This window comes from Ascaphus truei, chromosome 9, assembly GCF_040206685.1.
Source record: "Ascaphus truei isolate aAscTru1 chromosome 9, aAscTru1.hap1, whole genome shotgun sequence".
In the NCBI taxonomy this organism is placed as follows: domain Eukaryota; kingdom Metazoa; phylum Chordata; class Amphibia; order Anura; family Ascaphidae; genus Ascaphus; species Ascaphus truei.
Window position 1 is genome coordinate 48747857 of NC_134491.1, and position 27682 is coordinate 48775538.

The 27682-nt window shown below is 50.7% G+C and overlaps 1 protein-coding gene and 1 long non-coding RNA gene across 4 annotated transcripts in view; one reads left to right on the top strand and one right to left on the bottom strand.

The window, feature by feature from the left end:
* The window catches only part of FLVCR2 (FLVCR choline and putative heme transporter 2), a 25935-nt gene extending 16245 nt beyond the window's left edge, over window positions 1-9690 (bottom strand). For 2 of the 3 annotated variants that reach the window (XM_075614698.1, XM_075614699.1), the window contains exons 1-7: window positions 9539-9686; window positions 7872-8539; window positions 6185-6326; window positions 2101-2241; window positions 1551-1618; window positions 1311-1414; window positions 416-526 (exon numbers count right to left, since the gene is read on the bottom strand). In XM_075614698.1, the coding sequence (XP_075470813.1) occupies window positions 416-526; window positions 1311-1414; window positions 1551-1618; window positions 2101-2241; window positions 6185-6326; window positions 7872-8435 (1130 nt within the window). In that variant the 5' untranslated portion in view covers window positions 8436-8539; window positions 9539-9686. Of the gene's footprint in view, window positions 1-415; window positions 527-1310; window positions 1415-1550; window positions 1619-2100; window positions 2242-6184; window positions 6327-7871; window positions 8540-9538 lie in introns of all 3 variants that reach the window. The other variant, XM_075614700.1, reaches the window with a different exon arrangement.
* Window positions 9691-10223: 533 nt separating this feature from the next.
* On the top strand, window positions 10224-18335 carry LOC142502947 (uncharacterized). The gene is made up of 2 exons (XR_012803900.1): window positions 10224-10963; window positions 17751-18335. It is a non-coding gene; the product is annotated as an uncharacterized LOC142502947 (long non-coding RNA).
* The last annotated feature ends 9347 nt before the right edge of the window (window positions 18336-27682 follow it).

A 27682-nucleotide genomic window follows, 5' to 3' on the forward strand; every position in this document is an offset into this window, starting at 1 on the left:
ACACCCCGTCATGAAAAACCTGCGGGGGGCGTACACAATGTGTGTCATACACACACACACACACACACACAGACACCCTGTCATGAAAAACCTGCGGGGGCGTACACAATGTGTGTCATACACACACACACAGACACCCCGTCATGAAGAACCTGCAGGGGGCGTACACAGTGTGTGTCATATACACACACCCCGTCATAAAGAACTTGTGGGGGGCGTACACAATGTGTGTGTCATATACACACACACAGTCAGTGTGTATACATATGTACACACACACACACAGTGTGTGTATACATATATACACGGACACACACCCCGTCATGAAGAACCTGTGCGGAGACATACACAGTGTGTGTCATTTACACACACACAGTCAGTGTGTATACATATGTACACACACACACATACATACCCCAGGCATCCGGCTGTGAGGAAGACAATCCAGAGGTGCCCAAGATTCAAGATGAAGGTGAAGGTTACCATCCCTGCCAGGGAGAAGATGTACACGAGCAGTGTGGTCTGTCTGAGAAAAGGGGGTAAATACTTCCACACGCGCCACAAACACCACACGCATGCGACTCACACAGCACACGCATGCGGCTCACACAGCACATGCATGCGGCTCACACAGCACACGCACCCCTCACCGCAGCACAAACGCTACACGCATGCGGCTCACACAGCACACGCTCCCCTCACAGAACACGCACCCCTCCCACGCAGCACAAACACCACACGCATGCGGCTCACACAGCCCACGCATGCGGCTCACACAGCACACGCACCCCTCACCGCAGCATACTAATCACAGACAGTACATGCACCACAAACGCTACACGCACGCGGCTCACACAGCACACGCTCCCCTCCCACACAGCACGAACACGACACGCATGCGGCTCACACAGCACACGCACCCCTCACCACAGCACGAACACGACATGCATGCGGCTCACACAGCACACGCACCCCTCCCACACAGCACGAACATGACACGCATGCGGCTCACACAGCACACGCACCCCTCACCACAGCACACGCCTCACAGCACACGTCTCACACTGCACACGCACCCCTCACGCGCAGCAAAAACAACCCGCATGCGGCTCACACAGCACACGCACTCCTCACTACAGCACACGCCACACAGCTCACAGCTCACAGCACACGCAGCACAAACACAACACGCATGCGGCTCACACAGCACACGCAGCTCACAGCTCACACAGCACACGCACCCCTCACATGCCACGCGGCTCACAGCACACTACTCACACAGCATACGGCTCACACAGCACACTACTCACTTGTAGGTCTTGGTTCTGTCCAGCCAGAGTCCGGTGACCAGAGCTCCGCACATCCCAGAGATGGTGATGGTCAAACCGATCCGTCCGGCATTCACCTCCTCCCCCTGCCCGGCAAATGGGGACGTGAACGGGGATTAGGTGCGCATGCACGGGGACGGGGGTATAGGTGCGCATGCATATGGGGGGTATGCACACACACACACACACACACACACACAAAGCGCTGCTGCAGGTACTTACAGGATAATGTTCTATTACAATACGGTTCAGTAAAGTGGACAGAGAGTAGAAAGCTCCCGTGTTCAATCCTGCAACAGACGTGCGCAAAGAGCGTGAACACCCCAACGCACCAAGCGTGAGCGAACCAACGCACCAAGCGTGAATGCACCAAGCGTGAGTGAACCAACGCACCAACGCACCAAGCGTGAATGCACCAAGCGTGAGTGAACCAACGCACCAAGCGTGAATGCACCAAGCGTGAATGCACCAAGCGTGAATGCACCAAGCGTGAGTGAACCAACGCACCAACGCACCAAGCGTGAATGCACCAAGCGTGAGTGAACCAACGCACCAAGCGTGAATGCACCAAGCGTGAGCAAACCAACACACCAAGCGTGAACACAACATCACCGCTTGATAGGTCTGGCACCTATAGCCCCCCTTCTCCTGCCCACGCCCCTCCCCTTTCTCCTGCCCACGCCCCTCCCCCTTCTCCTGCCCACGCCCCTCCCCCTTCTCCTGCCCACGCCCCTCCCCCTTCTCCTGCCCACGCCCCTCCCCCTTCACTCACCGTAGGACACGGCGAGGAGGATGAAGTTGCGGTTTCTGAGCAGCCGTACGATGGTGAGTTTGTACGAGTACTTGCCCGCGGGGGCGGAAAGCAGAGAAGCCTGGGACAGCGATGGCGGCAGTGGGGGAGCGTCCTGAAACACTGACAGGCAGAGAGATGATATATACACGCTCACCTCACCTGTCACACACACACACACACACACACACACACACACACACACACACACACACACACACACACACACACACACACACACACACACACACACACACACACACACACACACACACACACACACACACACACACACACACACACACACACGCGCTCCCGGCCAGTTAAATGTTCATTACAATCTCTCATCATTACCCTGTATAGACGGGCTATATGGGGGGCTCCACCCTATAAACTGAGACCCTATAACAGTCCTACTGTATAAATGGGATTTGGAGCACGCAGCAGTTTAGAAAATAAACGGGATTCTTTATTTTTCGTCTTGCAGAAAAATCCCTCTATTTTCATGAAAATGTGAGCAATTGTAGGTCTGTCACAGGAGATTATAATAATATTTAAGAATGATTTGATCATCTAATAAATATTCTTTGGAATTGGTGACAGCGCGATGGCCTCATCAAGCGCGTAGTTACAATATGGTGCTTAGCGCAGAAGAAAAGCGCGTTATAAAGTGCGGGAGACAGAGTAAGGATTATGGTCCAAAACGCTTCCGTCAAATGTTTCCTGATAAAGGCCGGTCGCCAGGACTGAAAAACTCATCCGTAATACAGCGAATCGTTCAGGGCGAGAGCAGCTGGGCCCGCGCGTTATCGGTTATACAACCAGACAGCGGCGCTCTCATCTTCGGGCGTTTCAGCGGGGGAGGGGGTTTTGAACACACACTGAACTCAAACTTTATAGTAATCTCAGGGTTTCAGATGACACAGTTTAACACATTCACGAGCTACGAAGGAAAAACTCCTATTTCTCGTGTAATGAGCACGTACCTCCCGCAGCGTATCTGGTACTTGCCGATATAATAGAGTGACATCAATTTAGTTCACATCAGTTGATTGTCTACATTGTGCTTCTTATATATAGTGTTACTCTACAGAACAGACCTACAATTGTGCACATTGTCATGGGGATTGTGCGAGAAATATACAAGATGGAAAAACCGAGAAGGGGCCCCCTCTTTTCCTGAACACGGTGTAGAGACAGAGACACCACCCCCCCCCCCCCCCCGCCCTTCTGGGATTGCCATGTGTTTACGGGGTTAAAAGGGTTTGACACTGCACACCTGCCCCACACTGGAAGTGTGTTGCAACGTAGTAACACACCTGCAATATATTGGGTTCATCACCTGGCCTCGGGTGACTCGGGACAGGCTAAGCTCCGCCCCTTCTCTGCCTGGGCACCGAGAGGTTATAAATAGGCGGGGAGAAGAGCTCCCCACTCAGATCCCTGGAGGGGACACAGAGGAGGGGTCTCACCTCTCTATAGGGAAGCAGCACACAGGGTGGGCACCCCATTGTTCTATAGGTAGGGATGTGCCCTGTGAGTTTAGGCTCCCTAAAATGAGGGGAGCAGAGACAGGGACTCACATGGGAGACCGGTGTCCCCTGAGGGTTACCCAAATTGTAGCCCCTGGCAATAGACTGGAGAAGCATTAACTTGGAGGCTCATTCCTTTGGTGACTCCCCCCCCCCCCTTTTCCTGGGAATAATGAGTGGGGCGCACACAAGAGGATCCCCCCCCCCCCAGCGCTGCACCTGGGCAGGGCGCAGAGAGCAGCCCCTCCATGGTGGAGAGGAAAGGGCAGCCCAAGCAGGGACCCCGGAAGTAATAGAAGAGAACACCCTAGGGTGAATAAATCAGTTCTGTGTGGCCAAGCAACTGACCACAGGTCCAGGAAACTGACCACATGTCCATGAAGACGGTAATGCGTCTGGGGAAGAAGCTGTGTGTCTACGGAATGTAAATAAAGACCATGGTGTCCATAATTACGTTCTAGGGACCCCTCCTTTCTACATCAGCACCCAGCCGCACAGATCCAGCACCCTGATAAGGTAGCACCCTGATAAGGTAGCACCCTGAGTAAATCATTAGTAGGAGACTATGCGATGTAAACACCCTAGGCGCCGAGTAGGGAGGGACACAGTACAGGAATGTTGTGACAGCGCTTTTGACTGACACTTGGAAAAACAGGTCTGACAGCACATCCTGCACCGTCACCCACTCTGCTATTCCTGCACCGTCACACGCACACAGGCACACACACACACAGCCTTCTCGCTGCACCTCCATCCTGCCCTGCCGCCCACTCTGCTATTCCTGCACCGTCCCCCCACACAAAGCCCTCTAGCTGCACCTCCACCCTGCCCTGCAGTCCCTCTGCTATTCCTGCACTGGCCCCTCCACACACAGTCCTCTAGCTGCACCTCCACCCTGCCCTGCAGTCCCTCTGCTATTCCTGCACCGTCCCCCCACACAAAGCCCTCTAGCTGCACCTCCACCCTGCCCTGCCGCCCACTCTGCTATTCCTGCACCGTCCCCCCACACAAAGCCCTCTAGCTGCACCTCCATCCTGCCCTGCCGGCCACTCAGCTATTCCTGCACCGTCCCCCCACACAAAGCCCTCTAGCTGCACCTCCACCCTGCCCTGCAGTCCCTCTGCTATTCCTGCACTGGCCCCTCCACACACAGTCCTCTAGCTGAACCTCCACCCTGCCCTGCAGTCCCTCTGCTATTCCTGCACCGTCCCCACACACACAGCCCTCTCGCTGCACCTCCACCCTGCCCTGCAGTCCCTCTGCTATTCCTGCACTGTCCCCCCACACACAGCCCTCTCGCTGCACCTCCACCCTGCCCTGCAGTCCCTCTGCTATTCCTGCACCGTCCCTCCACACACAGCCCTCTCGCTGCACCTCCACCCTGCCCTGCAGTCCCTCTGCTATTCCTGCACTGTCCCCCCACACACAGCCCTCTCGCTGCACCTCCACCCTGCCCTGCAGTCCCTCTGCTATTCCTGCACCGTCCCCCCACACACAGCCCTCTCGCTGCACCTCCACCCTGCCCTGCAGTCCCTCTGCTATTCCTGCACCGTCCCCCCACACACAGCCCTCTCGCTGCACCTCCACCCTGCCCTGCAGTCCCTCTGCTATTCCTGCACTGTCCCCCCACACACAGCCCTCTCGCTGCACCTCCACCCTGCCCTGCAGTCCCTCTGCTATTCCTGCACTGTCCCCCCACACACAGCCCTCTCGCTGCACCTCCACCCTGCCCTGCAGTCCCTCTGCTATTCCTGCACTGTCCCCCCACACACAGCCCTCTCGCTGCACCTCCACCCTGCCCTGCAGTCCCTCTGCTATTCCTGCACTGTCCCCCCACACACAGCCCTCTCGCTGCACCTCCACCCTGCCCTGCAGTCCCTCTGCTATTCCTGCACTGTCCCCCCACACACAGCCCTCTCGCTGCACCTCCACCCTGCCCTGCAGTCCCTCTGCTATTCCTGCACCGTCCCTCCACACACAGCCCTCTCGCTGCACTTCCACCCTGCCCTGCAGTCCCTCTGCTATTCCTGCACCGTCCCCCCACACACAGCCCTCTCGCTGCACCTCCACCCTGCCCTGCAGTCCCTCTGCTATTCCTGCACTGTCCCCCCACACACAGCCCTTTCGCTGCACCTCCACCCTGCCCTGCAGTCCCTCTGCTATTCCTGCACCGTCCCCCCACACACAGCCCTCTCGCTGCACCTCCACCCTGCCCTGCAGTCCCTCTGCTATTCCTGCACCGTCCCCCCACACACAGCCCTCTCGCTGCACCTCCACCCTGCCCTGCAGTCCCTCTGCTATTCCTGCACCGTCCCCCCACACACAGCCCTCTCGCTGCACCTCCACCCTGCCCTGCAGTCCCTCTGCTATTCCTGCACTGTCCCCCCACACACAGCCCTCTCGCTGCACCTCCACCCTGCCCTGCAGTCCCTCTGCTATTCCTGCACCGTCCCCCCACACACAGCCCTCTCGCTGCACCTCCACCCTGCCCTGCAGTCCCTCTGCTATTCCTGCACTGTCCCCTGGGTCCGCACCGAAGATGACGAGGAGGAAGAGCGCGCTTGCCACGGCCGCCGTCCCGTAGAACATGATGCTGATGTGATGAGAGAGTAGTGCAGAGTCCCCAGTATTGGGGATCAATACTGGGGGAAGCAGGAACCCGATCGCTATACCCAGCTGGGGGAGAGAGAGAGAGAGAGGGGGGTGGAGGAGGGGAGGAGAGAGAGAGCGAAAGGGTGGGAGGAGGAGAAAGGGAGAACGCAATGAGGGGGGGGGGGGAGCGAAAGCGAGCAATAAGGGGTGAAAGTGAGCAATAACGGGGGACAGAGAGAGCGAGCGGGGGAAGGAAAGAGCGAGCGGGGGAGGGCGGGGGAAGGAAAGAGCGAGCGGGGGAGGGCGGGGGAAGGAAACGCGAGCGGGGGAAAAAAGAGCGAGCGGGGGAATGCGGGGAAGGAAAGCGAGCGAGCGGGGGAAGGAAAGCGAGCGAGCGGGGGAAGGAAAGCGAGCGAGCGGGGGAAGGAAAGCGAGCGAGCGGGGGAAGGAAAGCGAGCGAGCGGGGGAAGGAAACGAGCGAGCGGGGGAAGGTGGGGAAGGAAACGAGCGAGCGGGGGAAGGAAAGCAAGCGAGCGGGAGGGCGAAGGAAAGCAAGTGAGGGGGGAAGGAAAGAAAGCAAGGGGGAGGGAGAGCGAATGAGATGACAAGTACACAATGATAATGACTGCAGTGATATGAAACACCTCCCCTCCCAACCCTGCACCCCCCAACACCTCCCAACCCTGCACCCCCGATACCTCCCAACCCTGCACCCCCGATACCTCCCAACCCTGCACCCCCGATACCTCCCAACCCTGCACCCCCGATACCTCCCAACCCTGCACCCCCGATACCTCCCAACCCTGCATCTCCTGATACCTCCCAACCCTGCGCCCAACAACTCCCCTCCCAACCCTGCGCCCCCCAGCACCTCCCCTCCCAATCCTACACCCCCTCATACCTCCCAACCCTGAACCCCGATACCTCCCAACCCTGCGCCCTCCAACACCTCCCTTCCCAACCCTACACCCACTCATACCTCCCAACCCTGCGCCCCCCCAACACCACCCTCCCAACCCTGAACCCCCTCATACCTCCCAACCCTGTAACCCCCAACACCTCCCCTCCCAACCCTGAACTCCCGATACCTCCCAACCCTGCACCCCCAACACCTCCCCTCCCAACCCTACACCCCCTCATACCTCCCAACCCTGCGCCCCCCAACACCTCCCCTCCCAACCCTGAACCCCCGATACCTCCCAACCCTGCGCCCCCCAACCCTGTACCCCCTGACACCTCCCAACCCTGTGCCCCCAACACCTCCCTTCCCAAGCCTGCAGCCCCCGATACCTCCCACCAAGCCTGCACCCAGACACCTCCCAATCCTGCACCCAGACACCTCCCAGTCCTGCACCCTCCAACACCTCTCCTCCCTGCACCCACCACCAATACCTCCCAATCCTGCACCCCCCCCCCAAAACCTTCCCTCCCAACCCTGCATCCCGATACCTCCCAAACCTGCACCCCCCCTACGATACCCCCAACACCTCCCAACCCTGCACCCCCCTCCCTCCCAACCCTGCACTCCCCCGTCATCTCCCTTCCCAACCCTGCAGCCCCCAACACCTCCCCTCCCAAACCTGCGCCCCCGATACCTCCCGACACTGCACCCCCCACGTATCTCCGCACCTGGTTCCCAAACACCCCCAGAGAGCAGGCGGTGGAGACCTCGGACGCGCTGAACCAGACGGACGCGATGTGAGACGGCATTCCCAGGATAAAGACCTGCGCCACCGCCGCCACCAGCTGCCCGCACAGCGCCACCCCAAACAGGTCCGGCCGGGCGCTGCACGTCTTTATCCAAGCCCCCAGGCAGTTGATTCCAGAGCCGGCCAGGGCGATGACCCGGAGGCCACGCGTGTCCAGCAGCCAGGCCACGGGGAAGAGCAGGGGGATGTAAGCCAGCATGTAGGACATGGACAACCAGTCTATGGCCAGGCTGCTGACCCCGTAATACCTCATGAAGATGTTGCTGACGATCCCGTACTGCAGCCACTGGAAGGCGTTACACAGCGAGTACGCGCTAAACAGCAGCACCATCAGCCAGCGCCGCCGGTACAGCCGCGTCACCTCCATCACGGCGGGCGGCGGCGGGCAGGGCGTCACCGTGCCAGGTTGGATGATGTTCTTGGTGGCATGGGGTAATTGTGGGGTGTCCTGGAGCTCGGCCCCGGGGGGTCCATCCTTCACCATCTCGGCATTCGCTCGCCGAGAATTCAGGGAAGACAAGGTTACGGGGTACCCCTCCCCCCCACCCCCCTCGAAGGTCACTCCACGTCACGTGTCCCACAACCCACCTGCAGAAAGAGAGAGTCGTCGGTGACCTGAGGCGCCTACAGGGGAATAGAGCGCCAGCCTAATGCTCCCAAATACCCACAATACTATCCCAAATACCCACAATACTATCCCAAATACCCACAATACTATCCCAAATACCCACAATACTATCCCAAATACCCACAATACTATTCCAAATACCCACAATACTATCCCAAATACCCACAATACTATCCCAAATACCCACAATACTATCCCAAATACCCACAATACTATCCCAAATACCCACAATACTATCGCGAACACTCAGAACATTACTAAACTGGAGTCTAGAGGTGTATACGGGAGACTGAGGAGAGGGGGGCGCAGACGGGAGACTGAGGAGGGGGGGCGCAGACGAGAGACTGAGGAGGGGGGGCGCGATGAGAGACTGAGGAGGGGGAGCGCAGACGAGAGACTGAGGAGGGGGGGCGCAGACGGGAGACTGAGGAGGGGGGGGGCGCAGATGGGAGACTGAGAGGGGGGGCACAGAAGGGTGACTGAGGAGGGGGGGCACAGACGGGAGACTGAGGAGGGGGGGCGCAGACGGGAGACTGAGGAGGGGGGAGCACAGACGGGAGACTGAAGAGGGGGGACACAGACAGGACACTGAGGAGGGGGGGCGCAGACAGGAGACTGAGGAGGGGGGGGCGCAGACAGGAGACTGAGGAGGGGGGGGCGCAGACAGGAGACTGAGGAGGGGGGGGCGCAGACAGGAGAATGAGTAGGGGGGGCGCAGACGGGAGACTGAGGGGGGGGCGCAGACAGGACACTGAGGAGGGGGGCGCAGACAGGAGACTGAGGAGGGGGGCGCAGACAGGAGACTGAGGTTGGGGGGCACAGACAGGAGACTGAGGAGGGGGGGCGCAGATGGGAGACTGAGGAGGGGGGGGCGCAGACGGGAGACTGAGGAGGGGGGGGCGCAGACGGGAGACTGAGGAGGGGGGGGGCAGACAGGACACTGGGAAAGGCTCAGTTACCTGTGTGCTGCTGTCCCGGTGCCCCCACCCAGCTCTGTCACAGACACAGGAACCCGTGTTCTCTCCCAGAACTTCTGCTGCAGCTTCTCTCAGCTTCCTGCTTTTCAGTTTATTTTACTTCTCCCCTCCCCTGTCTCTCTTCCCCCCTCCACTCTCTTCCTCTCTCACTCCTCTCCCTCACTTCCCTCCCCCTCACTCCTCTCTCCCTCACTCCCCTGTCACTTTCCCTCCCCCTCACTCCTCTCTCCTCTCTCCCCTGTCACTTTCCCTCCCCCTCACTCCTCTCTCCCTCCCCCTCACTCCCTCACTCCCTCCCTCACTCCCCTGTCACTTTCCCTCCCCCTCACTCCTCTCTCCCTCCCCCTCACTCCTCTCTCCCTCCCCCTCACTTCTCTCCCTCCCCCTCACTCCTCTCTCCCTCCACCTCACTCCCCTCACTCCCCTCTCACGTCTGTGTCTCTGTCCCCTACTATCACTCACTTACCTGTCTCCTTCTCCCCTGTCTCTCTCACTCCCCTTCACGTCTGTCCCTGCACACACAAACCTCTCCCCCCTCCCCTACTGCTGACTCCCCGATTACTTTTCTTTAAGCTTTAAATATCTGTGGATGGTTTAAATGTCCCAGAGTGAGATGTGGGCGGAGCTTTCCTGCACCATGTGACCCGAGAGCTGGCTCCTGCCAGGATCTCACTCTCACTCACACATCACATACACACACACTCAGATTACACACACTCACACATCACACACACACACACACAAATCACACACACACATTACACATTCAATCAGATCACACACACTCACACATCACACACGCACTCACACATCACACACACAATCAGATCACACACACACACACACACACACAATCAGATCACACACACACACACACACACACACACATACACACAATCAGATCACACACACACACACAATCAGATCACACACACACACACACACACAATCAGATCACACACACACTCACACATCACACACACAATCAGATCACACACACAGATCACACACACACTCAGATCACACACACTCACACATCACACACACAATCAGATCGCACACACACACAATCAGATCACACACACACTGTCAGATCACACTCAGATCACACACTCACACACAATCAGATCACACACACTGTCAGATCACACACTCACACAGATCACACTCGGATCACACACACGCACACAGTCGGATCACACACACACTGTCAGATCACACACACACAGATCACACACACACACTCAGATCACACTCGAACACACACACTCGCATGAAGATAGGATAATATTTGTAGAGGCGGAAGTCTGCGGGAGTATGAGATTTCCTCCCGGGGCGTTCCGAGAAGCGCGGGCCGGAATGCAGCGTGCGTGCGTGGCAGTTTAACCGAGGTCTGTGCTTAGAAGGGTAAGAACTGCGGAGCAGAGGGGTGTGTAGATCAAGAGAGCAGGATAGGGCAGAGTTGTAGTCAACGGCGCCGCCCCGACGCACTTCGCTTTGTGGCCGCTTCCTTACCTGCCGTCCCCTTCTCCTTCTGAACCGCAGCGTCAAATGATGCCGTGGACGTCAGCGAAGTGACGTCACATGGCGTCACGTTGCCATGGTAACGCCATGACGTCATTTAACACTGCGAATCGGAAGGAGGAGGGCGACGGGTAAGGAGGCAGCCCTAACAGCTGAGTGACTTTCCATCAGGCCCAATAGCGCGGCAACCATATATGGGGGCGGACATTTTTGCCACCCCCCATATTTTGCCGCCCTAAGGCCCCGGCCTAATGGGAAATTCGCCACTGGTTGTAGTTCAAGAGCTGGTAAAGTAATGGAACGTGGGTCTCTGCGGAAACGAGGGGTAGATGGGGGTGAACGGAGAGAGTAAATGAGATGGGGCGGTGGGCAGAGAGAAGAAAGGGGGGAATGGAGAAATCAGAGAGACGTTTTTAGTGAAAACCAGGTCCAGGCAGTGGCCATCGTTACGGGCGCTGGCAGCGGTCCATTGGTGAAGGCCAAAGTTAGGGTGAGAAAGTGGGAAGCCCAAGGGAGAGCGGGGTCATCAATATGGCAGTTGACGTCCCCAAGGAGAAGAGAAGGGGGGACGAGTAGAGGTAGACGGCCACGTGGAGAGGGAGAAAAAAGCTGGACAGTGTGAGCCTCAAAAGAAGGAAAGAGAGGGAGGAATAGGAAGGGTTTGGTAGCGGTAGAGAGAGGAGGAGCCCCACGCCTCCACCCCTGCCATCAGGGGGCGGAGTGTGGGAGAGAGAGAGGTCACCATAAGAGAGGGCGGCTTCCGGTGCAGAGTCAGACTGAGTGAGCCAGGTCTCAGTTATAGCAAAGAGAAGCAGGGAGTGAGAGAGAGAGAAGCCATGCACAGAGAGGAACTTGTTAGAAAGGGAGCGGGCATTCCAAAGGGCACAGGAGGGTGACGGGGGATGGGTATGAGGTTAGAGGGGATGACACCACGAGGGGGACGAGTTGGATGGGATGGGTGAGGACGAGAGCAGGTAGAAATAAGGCAGAGACCAGGGTTGGAAGAGAGATCCCCAGAAGCAAGGAGGAGAAGCATGGCGAGAGAGGATGTGCGAGGAGGACTTGTAGGGTGGGTATTGGTGCGGGGGATACAGCTGTGCGGTGTCGGAGGGCGCAGGTGGGAAAGGAGTTCATGTGAACTGAGAAGTGGGGAAGGAAGGAGAGATGTGGATAGAGATAGGGGAATAATGAGGCTGGAGGGAGGAAGTGAGGTCAGGGCACACAGAATGCATGGCAGAGGAGACACGGCAGGGATAACTGTGCTAGGTTTGGGGTGAGGACTGGGCGGTGAATAAAGAGCAGAATGGGGACAGTGGGGGTGTAGAACAGGGGGGCTCAACTCCAGTCCTCAGCCCACTCCCCCTCCTCCCCCCCCCCCAACAGGTCAGGTTTTAAGGATATCCCAGCTTCAGCACAGGTGGCTTAATTAGTCCCTGCTTCAGCACAGCTGGCTCAATCTGAGGCACTGATTGAGCCAACTGTGCTGAAGCTGGGATATCCTTAAAACCTGACCTGTTGGGGTGCCTTGGGGGCCAGAGTTGAGCACGCCTGTTCTAGAATATTAAAAGCAGAGAGCTGTCCCTGGCGCCCGCGCGGGAAGCCGGTTCTTCCTGAGTATTTGATAGATGTCCCCTTGTCCAGCTCAGCGTAACTTCAGATTAACTGCAGGCGGCTTATACACAGAGCACCGCGACTCCACGCATTGCCCCCCCAGAGATAGTCGCGGTATATAGGGCTAGTCCTAGCCTGATCCCACAGAAAGCGATGAACGCACCAGAGACGCCAGAATTAGGAGCAGGTGCAGGAAATTAGAGACGGAAGTATAAGAGGAGCCTGAATTTAGCGTACAGGTGAAGCCAGACTGTCCCCCCCAGGCTAGCTGCGTGATCCCGTCTGTCCCGGCCCCAGATCATTATCGCTGTGGGGGATCCCTTCTGGCAGCAATGACCCCCCCCCCCCCCTCCACGCACAGCGATGCCACGGCAGCCACTGTTTCCGGAGCCGCAGTTCTTTGCATTTTAAGCCGCGGCTATATATGTACCTGCGAATGAGAGCGCGGGAAGGCACCCATGAGCACGCACGAAAATAACGTATCACTAATAACTAAACGCGACTAAAGCCGCGGACATGGTCAGGAAGACGCCGCTGACCCGCGCTGAGGCAGCGCTCTTAACCCCGGCATCCTGCATCAGGGCGGCTTTAGGAGGCGCTTCCGCAGGCGTGCGCAGGCGTGCGGAGGCGTACTGAAGATGAGGAGATAGGGAAATTTAAGTTTGAGCGCTGAGGGGAGCGGAGGGCCGGTCACGTGACCAGCAAACAGCCAATGACAACGAGGGATAATTTCTTCAGTGTTGTGAAACATGAGTGCATGAGCAGCCTGTGCAAAGACAAAATGGATCCTTCCCAAATAGAACTACTGATTTCTTCAGGTCTCCTTGAGGGATTCCCTATGGAATCAGCGTTCCAAAGCATATCATGATAGAAATGTTCATGATAAGCTCTGGAAGGAGATAGGGCTGAATACAAGCATGACACGTTAGTATTTTAAATTTAAATATTTTTCATGTTAAAATGTTGTATTGTAATATATTTTGAACACACAAAAATACAGTTATCGCTCAGTACCAAAAACAAATAATAAAGTATAAGGCTCCAGGTGCGTAGGGAGGAGATAAAGCAAAAACACAAATGGCGAACAGTATCACCCAGGTCCCTATTGGCACGCACTCAAGAAGAGGGTCGGGCAGAGTCACTAAGAGACAGAGGGAGATGGGGTACACAGGAAAGGGGAACAACAAAGCATCAAAGAAGGGGCAAAAGACAGGTCACAGGTGATCAATTTATCCAATAGGTTCCTGAATCAGGATCATGTCTCAGTCCTATCAAGGGGTCTGACATTTTGCCCTACAGGCAGGCTTGACAAATTGGTTTGCATTAAAGATCTTAACTTATTTGCAAGAAAGTTATGCCTACACAAGTTTTTTGCACGACGTCAACAGCTGGCCACTATCTATACCCCATTGGAAGATTTCGATAATAGAGATCATGCCTTACTACAATTATTGGAAGATCTTATTGAAACTAATGAACGTCCATTGGGTAAAGGGCCAAGGGTCAAGTTTTACGCCTCCCATTGAATCTTGTTCCAATGTTGATGTTTTCACTAAATTGGTAACTCAGGAGATTATGTCAATCAAAGATGGTAACAGAGGCCGTAATCTTACACTAAGCGAACACACTGCTTTGATGGACCTGGCAAATGATAACTCTATTGTTATTAAGCCCTCTGATAAGGGGGGCATGTGGTCCTTCTGAATAAGGAGGCTTCTGTAAAGGAGGGGCTGAGACTCCTTTCAGACTCAAACTGTTATCAAGTTTTGGCCACTGACCCTACTAAACAGTTTTCAGAGGCACTTTCACAGGTACTGAAAGAGGACTTGGACAATAAAGTTATATCTAAGAATGAATTTAACTTCATGCAAATAAAAAATCCCATGGTAGCAACATTTTATTACCTACCAAAAATACATAAAAACAAGGATCCCCCACTGGGGAGACCTATTGCATCTGGAGTGGGCAGTCTAACATCAAACTTAAGCATATACCTAGATGAGTTCCTGAGACCCTTTGTGGGATCCCTTCCATCTCATCTCAAAGACACACTGCTGTTTTGACGAGACTGGAGGACATACAGGTTGAACCTCATGTACTGTTGGTGGGTATTGATGTAGAAAGCCAGTACACTAGTATCTTGCATGAAGTTGGATTTTCTCAGGGCACGGGATACACATTCGAGTCAACATAATACATTTGTTATGAAACTACTTCAATTTACCCTTACGAATAATTTCTTTTTATTTAATGAGAAAATTTACCATCGGGTACAGGGTACCGCCATGGGCACCGCCTGTGCTCCCACCTACGCAAACTTATATTTGGGATGGTGGGAGGAGACGGTGGTGTTCATGGATGAGTATGTTGAGTTTACGGCACATGTGCTGATCTGGATAAGGTATATAGATGATATACTACTTTTGTGGGATGGCACGGAAGATCTACTGATACGGTTCATTAATATACTCAATACCAATGCTATTAATCTGAAACTCACTTATCAGTCAAGTGCCCATAGTACTAACTTTCTGGATATTACTATTACTAAAAATAGGGAGGGCAATCTTGAAAATACCATCTTCCGGAAACCTACGTCTACCAATAGCCTTCTTTTGGCTACCAGCCATCACCCCTCCTATATGGTCAACAGTATCCCTATCGGCCAATTCCTACGTTTAAGACGCAACTGTTCTACTACCACTGAATTTCAACTACAGGCAGTAGACATGAAGGAACGTTTTATAGAGAGAGGGTACAGTAATAAAGTATTGAAACGGGCCTACCGCAGGGCCTTGTTAACACCCAGACACACACTCTTTGGGCAACATCGGGTTCCTGAACCTTTGGGGGATACTGTTATTAGATTTATCAATACCTATAATGACAAGTGGGGACTGATACGACAGAGTCTGTCAAGACATTGGCACATCTTGACAGAAGATAAAGACCTACAGAAGGTTCTTAAGCCAACCCCCAATATGGTATGCAGACGGACCAGGAATATCCGTGATATCCTGGTACATAGCCACTTTAAAAACGTACGTACAAGGACTTGGTTAGGACCCAAACCGAAGGGATTTTATCCCTGGGGTCATTGTAAGGCATGCCCCTCTATGATTAAATCTCAATACTTTTCAGACTCCAACAATTCCGACACATTTTCCATCAAGACATTCATTAACTGTCTCACAAGTGGGGTTATTTGCTTGATAACGTGTGTGTGTAAGAAACAGTATGTTGGTGAGACACACAGGCCCCTTAAAGTTAGAGTCTTGGAACATCTTGGCTCGGTCCGCAATGGACGGGATACACCCGTAGCGCGTCATGTAAATGATATATATGGGGGCGAGATAGGTGGAATCATTTATTGGAATTGAACACGTACCCTGGTGTCCCCGCAAGTGTGACTGGAATTGTAAATTATTGCAACATGAATGCAGGTGGATACACACACTGAATACGAAAGCACCATCAGGCTTGAATGAGGGCTTCATTTACTCATCATTCATCTGGGATGTACTGTGTTCACCTTGTCCATCGTTGATGTGCTGTTTGGGGTAGAGGGATGGGGGTATACATTTTAATTTAAACTTAGAGATCCGTTTTGACCCCTTTGGGGCGGGTCGCGCAGGCCAGTACAGTCCTACGTTACTGATTTACGACTTCCACCTACATTCCCCCCATCCTCTGATCACCAAGGATTGCAGCACATTCCTACAATAATCACGAGGTGTTGCCCTGTTATGTCAAACAAGATCATTACTAGGAATCTTGTCTCTCCCTACACCCGAGTTACATCATACTGCGAGTTAGGTTTACTTTTCATATATACCTCTTTAAGTTTGTTTTTGTCCGTTTGTATCTGTTTTGGTTTACTTACCTATTAAGGGATAGATTGTGGCACTAAAACAGCTGTTACCAATTGTATCAGACCATTATTGTGATTGGTCTGTCACATTTGTCCCACCCCCTCTGTAGGGTATATCTTCCGCATGATGCGACTGGTATGTAGCTCCCCCCCCTGAAGAAGTGTCTACGGACAGGAAACGGCGTCGGGGTGCAGTGACGTCACGGTTGTGGCGCCTGCGAGCGGGACGGTGTTCAGGACAGTGGTGGCGGGAGATTTCCTCACTCTGCTTGGAGATACGCTCGTATACCAGACACTGCTGACATTGTGGTGTCGCAGCTGCAGCCTTCTGATATTATCAATGTTGGGGCATTATCTGACAGAGGCATTCTTAGGCGTATAGGTGCTTATCACAGCACCGCTATCTATTGCCTGCACATACCGCGTGTATGTTGTTATACACCACACTCTTTATTATACTTACCTCTGCTGCGGCTGCAGCTTACGATATACCGCGTGTATTCAGTTTGTAGGGTATATACCTTAGCAGGGTTATATTAGTAATCACCGCACCACCTTATATATATGGAATGATTTGTAGTGAGGTTAAGATTATTAAAATACAGCTACTAAGCCGATTGATTTCACTACTAACTTTCCCCCTGATACACCCCCCTCAGGGGATCATTTTTATTCCTTTTTTAACTCACCTGTACATACTTACACTAGTTTCCGCGTGACTATCTGTCAGCATTAAAGTTTTGTTATTTTCTGTTTTTATACAGACTGTCTGTCTGTTACTGTTGATATACCCTCATTGGGGTAGTGGGAATTCTGGTTGAAATTAATGGATATGCATCCTTGTTAATTATACTTGTGCATCATGAGTGCGTGCCAATAGGGACCTGGGTGATTCTGTTCGCCATTTGTGTTTTTGTAATATATTTTGTCAGATATACATACCGGTATAGCATATTTAGGTCATTGCCATATTTATTTTACCCCCTATAGTGTCCGCATGGGCATGTGCTGGCGTATTTTTAACACCCCCTATAGTGTCCGCATGGGCATGTGCTGGCGTATTTTTAACACCCCCTATAGTGTCCGCATGGGCATGCATTGATGGTGGTTATATGTATAGCAATGCACTATATATCATTATTGCAAATGTAAATTAATGTCGTGATTTCTGTTTTATTTTATTTTTAGCAGACGCAGCGAAGAACAAGTGGAAAAACCTGCGCTATGCTTTTCGTAGGGAATGAAAAAAGGTTCAACAACCACGCTCGGGGGGGCCCCGGGCCACGCACCGCGGAAGCCGCATCCGCGTGGCCCTACTTCAAAAACATGCTGTTCCTGAACAGATGCTCCCCACAAAAACGGCGTCCAACCTCGGGGAGCCAGGAGGAGACAATTCTTCTTTGTGGAAGATGAGGCTGTTCCTGAGAGTGGCGGCACCGGAACCCGTAGCCAAGAAACCCAGGACCAGCAATGACTTGAGGCGGAAAATGGTTCTGATTGAAGAGCAAAAATGTGGCCTTATGGACCAAATGATGAAGAATAATAACGATGATTTGGAATTCTTCAAAAGTTTTCTCCCGTTTGTAACGCTTCGAGACAAAATGTGTCAACTACGTTTCCCGAAAAAAAAATTCAAGATCTGGTTTATGAGACTGTTGAAGAATTTGATGCCTGAAAGTAACAATGTATTGCCATGGTGTGCTAAAAATAACGTTTTGTGTTCAATGTTTCATTTTCTATTGTTAAGTTATTAAAAAGGTTTTATATATGTTGCATTTGCCCTTTAGAATAAATTTGTTGCTGTTTATGAACATGGTCATGTGTTTTTATTTCAATTATTGGGAGTTTTTATATAGAAAATATAAGGACATAAATAATGACCGACTGACATACTGGCACAGCCTGAATGACACACACACAAACACACACACACACACACACACAACCACTGAACGAATCACACTCAAGCGACACAATCACAGACTCACACATTCAACAAACAACGCCGAATGACACACACAATGCCGCACAACATGCGTCCACTTGAATGCAACCCAGCTTTTGGGCCTTGGCATGGGTTATGTTGGTTTAGGAAAACCTCTGTGACAAATACAATGTGTGTGTCAAACATGGGAACAAAGGGGAACATGTTTCAGTAACAAAGCGCCTCTTCAGCAGTAAGAAAACACTTATTTTGAAGTATAAACTATTCACAATGTAAAACACCTTCAGTTTGTCAGCGATTCATATTTGCTATTTTTAATACACATTTAAATAGAATTGTTACAGGTCATTTTGCCACGGCACAGCTCCCTCTGCACCGAAGTAATCGTTAAAGGAATCCCCAATGCATTTGGCCATTTTTCCAGGTAAATTATTAGCTTTATTTCTAGGGAAGGAACAAGGAAGCAGATCTGCACAATCCATCATAGACAGATCATTAGAGCCTTCCAAATCTATGCACACGTTATGCAGGACACTCACACACGTGACAATACGTGTGGCATTTGGCACACACGTTTCTATCGCTTTCAATAGTATTCTCCATTTCGCTGACATTATACCGAATGCGCGCTGCGCACACCGTCGGGCCCGGGATAGTCTGTAATTGAAAGTTTCTGCCTCTTTTGTTAAGGCTTTCCTGGGGTACGGCTTCATGAGGTACTTCAGCAACGGGTAGGCCTCATCCGCTAAGAGTACGTGAGGCAACTTTTCTCTGGCACCTGATGGCAAAGTTTTAGCAGCTGGGAAAACGATTTTATTTTGTTTGATTAACTTGTATAATGAAGATGCTCTGAGGACCCCACCATCGCTTTGCTTTCCATATCCTCCGACATCGATCGCTAGGAACCGACATTTAGCGTCAGCAACAGCTTGTACAATAATGGAACGGAAATGTTTGTAGTTATAGAACATTGTTCCCGACTTTCAGGGGTGTTTAATTCTAATATGTTTGCCATCTATACAGCCAACACAATTAGGAAATTTCCACTTAAACTCAAACTCCCTTGCCACATTTTCCAAGTTGTCAATTGTTGGGAATGGCATATGCTCAGCTTGCAATGCATTGTAAATAGCAGCGCACGTGGCAGGTACTATCCATGTAACTATGCTTTTTCCCATCTTGAATGAGAATGCCAAGGCACGAAACGATGTTCCAGGTGAAAGAAATCTATAAAGAAACAACCAAACAGTAAGGGAAGAGTTATTACACTATGTTAACAGCATCACAACTGAACAAATAGATGAACAATAAACTAGACATTGATATTTTTTATATAACTATATATTGTTATATCTATGTACAACATAGGTACAACAATATATATATACGCACCAAAACAGGCACACACACTCATACAGGACACCTACAAGCTCATATTGAACCCCCAAAATAACCACTATATATATATATAAGCGTATAAGTGTCACAGAGGAGTGCTACTGAGCATGGCAATATATATATATTTAAAACCAGAGACATAACATAACACACAGACAAAGCTCAGTGCACATCCAGTGAAACGTATACACGGTACAGTGCCTAAATATACATGTATAGATATCTATTAAATAAAATGGTCTTTTAGTTTAACATTTTGGCCAAATTGTTGTAAGCCCCTGAGCCACTGCACGGCAGACCACATCTCACACACACATATATATATATATATTATATATATATATTTATACATAAATATATATATATATATTTTTCTATTGTAATATACATACATATATACACTAATCCTGATATACCCACACCTATAGAAGAAAATATAAACGCATGCATGCATACATACACACATACAAACATACATACATACATACAAATACAATGAGTATATATATATACAGTATTTAGTGTTAAACTTACCGCAAAGTCACCATCAATCTCTCTTATGCACGAATGATGTGGCAAAACTTGGTCGGGACCGGGGTAATCTTTTCCTCTATATTTTTCAAAATATAGTCAAATGTTCTTATAGACATTCTCATGTATTCAAAGAATTTACGTTCGTGCAAACGAAGCATTAGATATAAGGTGGCAAATTCGCCACGTGTCTTGCGCTGGCGATTTATCTCATGGACACTTGTTGTCCTGCCGGCCAAAAGCTCAGTTTTGACATACACATTTTCCATTAAGAAAACCATGCGGAGCTCGTTTGCCATGATAAACCAACACTAGGAGAAGACTCTATCGCCATCAAAACACAATATGCCTCTGCTTTGCACTCTGCTTTGCACTCTGCTTTGCACTCTGCTTTGCACTCTGCTTTGCACTCTGCTTTGCACTCTGCTTTGCTGCAGTGTGGGGATGGATGTGGACGTCCATTGGCGCTGTGACGTTGACGTCGGCGCCGTGACTCGGCGCGCTAGCCCCACCTCCCACCCGCCTCCCAAGCGCGCTCGCTGCCTCGCAGGCCTGGACACCTAAAAGCTCCTGCTTCAGCAGGTGGGCCTGAGCGTCAGCGCGGAGGAGCGCGGCTGGAGGCACCATGTCCGGACCCTAATAATGTATAGCAGGGGTGTGCAGTCTTTTCCCCCTGCGCCCCCCTGCCTGCTCTCCTCCTCACGCCCCCCCCCCCCCTGCTCGGCATCATTGGGTCATGTGACATCATGTTGCCATGGCAACACGATGTCACGTGACCCTGCGGTGTCATTTGACGGCGGGTTACCTGGACGACGCGTCACTGGAAGGCAAGGTAAGTTTGTTACAGAGGCCTCGCACGGCCCCCCAGTATTTCATTTAAGTGCTTTGGGGGAAAGCGCGGGACCTCTGAAACCGCCCCACCCCCTTGGGAGGCGCGCCCCCCAGTTTGCGCACCACTGATGTATAGTATGCAGACGATCTTATTCTATTTACTTGAAATTGAAACCGCGGCCCCACACTCACTGTCTGCACATTGAACAATTTTGAGATAATCGCTAGATTAAGGGCAAATAGCTGCACGGATTAATTATCCCTTTATATGGTCGTTACCAATGTCACTTATTAAATGAATTCAACTTCTTGTGGTCTAAAGAATGTATAATATCTCAGGATAAGGATTACAAACACTCTCCCACACATACGAGATAACAAGTCCAGCGCGGCTAATATCAGCCGATATCTGACCAGGGCAGACCTCAAGGGCCACCACCAGGTCAGGTTTTCTGGATATCCCTGCTTCAGCACAGGCTGAGCCACCTGTGCTGAAGCTGGAACTGATTGAGCCATCTGAGCTGAAGCTGGAACTGATTGCGCCAACTGTGCTGAAGCAGGGATATTCTGAAAACCTGACCTGTTGGTGGCCCTTGAGCTCTGCTGGAAAATGTGACATGAGCTGGGAACGTTTTCACAATAACATTGGTCAAAGCCCCAGGAACCGTGACCTCTCATCGAATGTCCCAATCTCTTGCCAATCAATTGATAATATCAGCGGTCAGTTCCTATGGAAAGGAATTAAACAGCGGTATATTAGGGTCTTGCTTAGGACGCAAAGGGTCTTTCTATGAGAATTTATGAGACGTCTGGTCCAAGTAAACCCAGCAAACAGCTCCGGTCTGACCATGTATTCTATGTCTCCCAACTTGTATATAACTACAGCAAGGGCGGCCAGCTCTGGTCCTCAAGGACCATCAACAGGTCAGGTTTTCAGGATATCCCTGCTTCAGCACAGGTGGCTCAAGCAGTCCTAGCTTCAGCACAGGTGGCTCAATCAGTCCAAACTTCAGTGCAGGTGGCCCAATCAGTCCCTGCTTCAGCACAGGTGGCTCATTCAGTCCCAACATTAACACAGGTGGCTCAATCAGTCCTTGCTTCAGCACAAGTAGCTCAATCAGCCCCATCTTCATCACAGGTGGCCCAATCAGTCCCTGCTTCAGCACAAGTAGCTCAATCAGTCCCACCTTCATCACAGGTGGCTCAATCAGTCCCAGCTTCAGCATCGGTGGCTCAGTCTGAGCCACCGGTGCTGAAGCAGGGATATCCTGCAAACCTGACCTGTTGGTGGCCCTTGAAGACTGGAGTTGGCCGCCTCTTGGCTGGAGCGACAGTCAGTATTATTTCCATATCCAGTAACAAACAGAAATAGGGTCACCTCTCCCGTGGGATCACCCCAAAGAGGATTGGGAAAGGAATCCGCTGGAACTTTAATAAGATCCCCAAATCCTTTTTATGCAAAGTAGGATCCGTCCTCGTAGCCGCGAGAAGCAAAAAGAAATGTCCCGGCAAACACCGGGCATGCGAGAAGAGCGCTTGCAGACAACGCATGCGCGATCAGGCACTTGCGCGAATGGCATTTGTCAGTCGCTCATGCGTATGGGCAGTGGGCGCCCGCCAGGGGGACCAAAAAACCAGGACAGCACCCCGAAAAAGTCGGGGTAGACCCCTAAAAACCGGGACTGTTTCGGCTAAACCGGGACATCTGGTCACTGTATCAAGGCGGGTTGTTGGCAGCGCGCCCCCGCCCTCCTCCTGTGGCATCGCGGCGTCACGTCACGCATGGCAACGCAGCATCATATGACCAGAGGGGAGAACTGGAGGAGAGGGGGGGGGGGGTGCACTCCCTTCTCCAGCTCCCCCCTCCTGTTGGGTGAAAGTTGAATCTCGATAGGGGATACCCCCACTCGCGTGGGGCCCCATTCGGCTGCTTTGCCCTAAGGACAAACCTGTAATAAGGCATTATTTCCCAAACCTGCCCTCGCCTGAGGATAGGTCGGGCTCACGGTGCCAACACAAATATGCACATTAAGCAACTTATCCCTTTTATAGACGGGATACAACTTTTATTAGTTCGGTTCACCTGGGCTGTGATAAGCAGAGCCTTTACTGCCAGTGATTCATCTTTTTATCTCCAAATAGCAAATAACAAATACCACGTGTGAGCACATTCACGTGGCTCCGACAGGTCTGCAAACCCTGCCCTTCCCCATTATCTCTTAGTATACAGTGCTTCCACTGCAGCCAGGGATTCTGGGAAATTACCTGCCACCGAGCACTCGCACTGTTCTCCGTGTAATAATCCTGGTTTAATGCTTCATTGGTTGAGGAATTTCCCCCAAGTCGTCTCTCATGTTTAGATGTTTGTGTATATATATTGTGACATAGTCCAAAGATGTTAGGCAGCTTTCTGCCCCATTTTAGGTCAGAAAGTGCAGGAATAGTTAAAAATGATCCGTTCCACAGCTTCCCATTAACTCAGGCAGCTGGATGGAAAATCCAGACCACAGATTACAATGGCTCTAGTTCTCCCTCACCTGCTCTTCTAATCACATGCACAGGTATTTAGAACAGAGAGGTTTTGCATTTCACTCTCTCTCCTTAGAGCCTGGAGGCTGGGGGTATCGCTGCTCCCCGGAATCCAGTTCGGGGTGGACGGCCCCTCCAAGTATCACAGTACCAAAGCATTTGCCTGGACACTTGGGACCGAGTTCCCACCACGAACAGATAAGACAAAAACAAATGTTTATTGCTGTTGCTAAAAGACTATGCTGTATCTAGTGACCCTAAATAAGAGAGCACTGTTTTAAGCTGGGGAAGGATTTTGTTTATATGATTTTGGTTTTATTTCTTAAAAATAACAGTGTGGGAAATACTGTAACACTGAAATGAGTGAACTGCTGAATGAAAGTATCTGAGTACCTCTAACCTACACTTGTTAAAGCTGCAGTACCTTACTTGGATGAAAATAAAGCAGGCAGAAGCCTGAGTTAAGCAGCATAATACTTTGCACGATCCTGTTTTTTGTATAAATAACCCTAGAAGACTGTGTCGGGAAGAACACAGACAGACGTCAGCGCTACAAAAGAGGGGCGTTTGTCACATATGGTGGAGAATGCGGGTCGACACTAAAAGTCTGTGGGTTTGCAAATAATTGCGGGGGTTTAAAATGGCCGCCCAGCCGAAGATAAAGTACAGATTCTATGAGTGAAGTCTGTCCCACTGTGTATATCAGTTGTGCTTCTAGCATACACAGAGAATGTGCGAGGTGTGGATGCAACAGCACCCGGAACCCAAACAGAAAACCAAAATGTTTTGCTGAAGAAAAATTGCATCTAGCAAGTGCTGTTTGTAAAGCTAATGCCTTTTGCTGAAGTGAGTGCATTTGCAGCTAGCAAGTGCTGTATGTAACTTGCTGAAGTGAGTGAAATTGCAGCTAGCAAATTGTCCCTGCCGGGTTTCTAAAATGGCCGACGTGAAATGTTTGTTTTGTAATGTACGTAATCATGAAAAACAGTGTCCCTTCAGGCCATACGATGGTGATGACGACGGCTCGTATGTGGCCCCTGGAGGAGAGCCGTACCCACAGATGAATTTAGTATGCTGGGCCTGTCGTGAAATAGGTCACATGGAAGATGTGTGCCCCAAAATTTTCAAAGACAAACAGCTGCAAAAGCAAGCAACGCCCTGTGAGTGCAAGCAAGATGTGGAAGCTGATACCAGTGAGCGTGTGCCCAGTACCACTGATATCTCTGGAGCTAATAAAGCAAAAAGAAAGAAGAAGAAAAAGAAAACTGTTCCTCAAGTCACAGGGGAAGTGACCGAGCCACTTGAACCTGCGCTGTCAGGACATGCGTCAGAAAGGCGCCGAGATGTGCTGCAGACCGGAGCGACCGGCAGAATTGTCACGGGAACAGTGGCAAAGGAAAAGGAGGAGCAAAGGGAAGCTGAATCCTTGAACCAGGATAAAGAGGCTTTGGTTTCTGCACTCCAAGCTGCCCGCCATCATTATGAAGTCCTGGGGCAGGATTTGAAGAAGGAGCGAGAATGTTGGAAGAAGGAGCAAGAATCTAACAATAAGGGGCGAGAATGTTGGAACAAGGAGCGAGAAGCGAACACCGAGTTACAGAGGTGTATACTTCCAGCTTTTCAGGAGTACGAGGCTTTGAAGAAAACAGAGTCTCTCTTACGTAGTGAGCTGGAAGAGGTGACGACTAGTCTGGAAAAGGCCAACACCGTAATTGCTATCCTAAAACAGAAATACGGGAAGGCTCTACAAGAGGTTCACGCGCTCAGCACAGAGGTGCAAAAATCACGCCTGGAGGGCCACGGTCTGAACACAGAGCTGGGAATGTTAAAGCAAACCCATGAGATTGCCCTGAGTGAGTTAGAGACTGTAAAGCAAGAAAATGCCAGTCTGAAATTGAAACATTCAGATTTGACTGACCAAGCAGAAAAAGTAAAGAAACAGTTGACTCAGGAAAAATTAGAAGTGCAGGAAGCACTACAGAATGCATTGATGCACACTCAGAGCCAGCACCAGGAAGAAATAGAGGCTCTGAGAACAGAATTGCAACATGTATGCACAAAACAGAATTCTCTCATGGAGGAACTTAACGTTTTGAAAAAGGAGAAAAGCATTAGAATAATTCAGAAGCACTGCAAAGCTCTTATCCAAGGAAGAAGGGAAAGAGAAAATTATCGGCGTAAACGCGCCGCAACTATCATCCTACAGGCTACCTACAGAGGGATGAAAATTCGTCAGTTTAATCGCCGGAATAAAGCAGCCTGTGTTCTTCAATCATTCTACCGTGCCCGCATGGTACGAAACAGGTTCCTCATTATGAAAGGAGCAACTATAAAAATCCAATCTCTGACTAGGATGACACAGAACAGGATTCGCTATCAAACCCTGAGAAATGCGTCACTGGTTATCCAGCGGTACTTCCGCCTGAATAAATGTAGGCCTCAGGAAAGAGAGGTCCAAGACTACATGCCTGCCGGCTGCAAAGGTAAAATGCCACAGGGTACAGCCAGAGTTAGTGAGGGCCCCATGAATGTGAAGGTGCTCCAGGTAATCAGTGCTTCATCTTCTAAGTACCATATAATTGCCCCAAAGGGAAAATCCCAAATCTCTGAGAGTGATGGTCGAGAGAAAATACATGGCAGTAAGAAGTACCATAAAGGTTCAAAGGTTGCAAAGCAAAAGCGACGAAAGTCAACGCTGGCCTTGAATTTTTCCGGATCTCGCCACTCTGGGCCACAATATAAAGACAAAGACTATCCGGCCCCAGAGTTCCGTCAGAAGCTAAATAAACAGTCCAGTCATTTGCAGGTTGCAGCGGGTGTTGAAATGAAGTCAGAAGATGTAATGGACTGGAAGTCAAGAAAAAAAAATGTTTGGGAATGACCGATTTTTATGTTATATGAGTGGACTATGTCACTTAACTTTGCAAATAAGCTAGTGTAGTTATGCTATATTAGGCCTCTAGAATAAGCATTTTGTCAATATTACAATGTTATATTGGTTCTCTGTGTTGAAAATGTAGCTGAACTACAAATTAATATACAGGGTTGATGGCCCTTTTCTTGGTAAATATATGAGGTTCATATTCTAGAGTAGAAAAGAAAAAACCCAGGGAGGTAAAAGAAACTGTCTGGTTTTGTGAGTATATTTAGCATATCCTGGATTATTAGAATGTGTGCTAGACATTTATTTTTCAAAGTAGTTCCCTAATATAGAGCAACAAAATATGTTTGCCAAGTATAGTCTCATGATGAAACCTATTGTCCATAATTGCCGTGGAAAAAGTTCATATTCCTGTCATGTGAATACTTAATATTGTATACTGGTTAGGTACCCCCGCTTCAGCTTATAGTGAATGGAGTGGTGCTTAGAGGGGCAAATTATAATTAATACTAGAGACACACAGAACCCCTATATAGCACTCTATTCCTATGTGAGATGATGAGTAAATGTAAAATGTTATATTTTATTAAACAAAGTTAAAACAGTGGGGTTTAAAAACAAGTATTAAATAGTAGCAAGTGTTTGGTACTTCTTGGATGACTGTCTCCCAGGGAGTGTCAGATAGGGTAGTAAGATCCAGTGTTAGTGAACTCACTGGCCCTAGCAACCTTCATATGGAGCGATTGGCTAGAGGTAGGTGATTTGGGACCGATAGTTGTTGTTATATATGTCGTGTCACAGTATATGGGTACTTGTTGGTGCACAGGATAGACGAGACCTATTACTGTACTGCTAAATGTTGCAGTCAGGTAAGGGCATAAATGTGACAAAAGTGAAGGGCATAAATGTATTGGTATACAGTTATTGGTAAGTGTGCACCAAATGTGTGCTAACGCCAACTGGGGTCTGTCATGCGTGAGCATAGAATATAGACCATAATTGTCA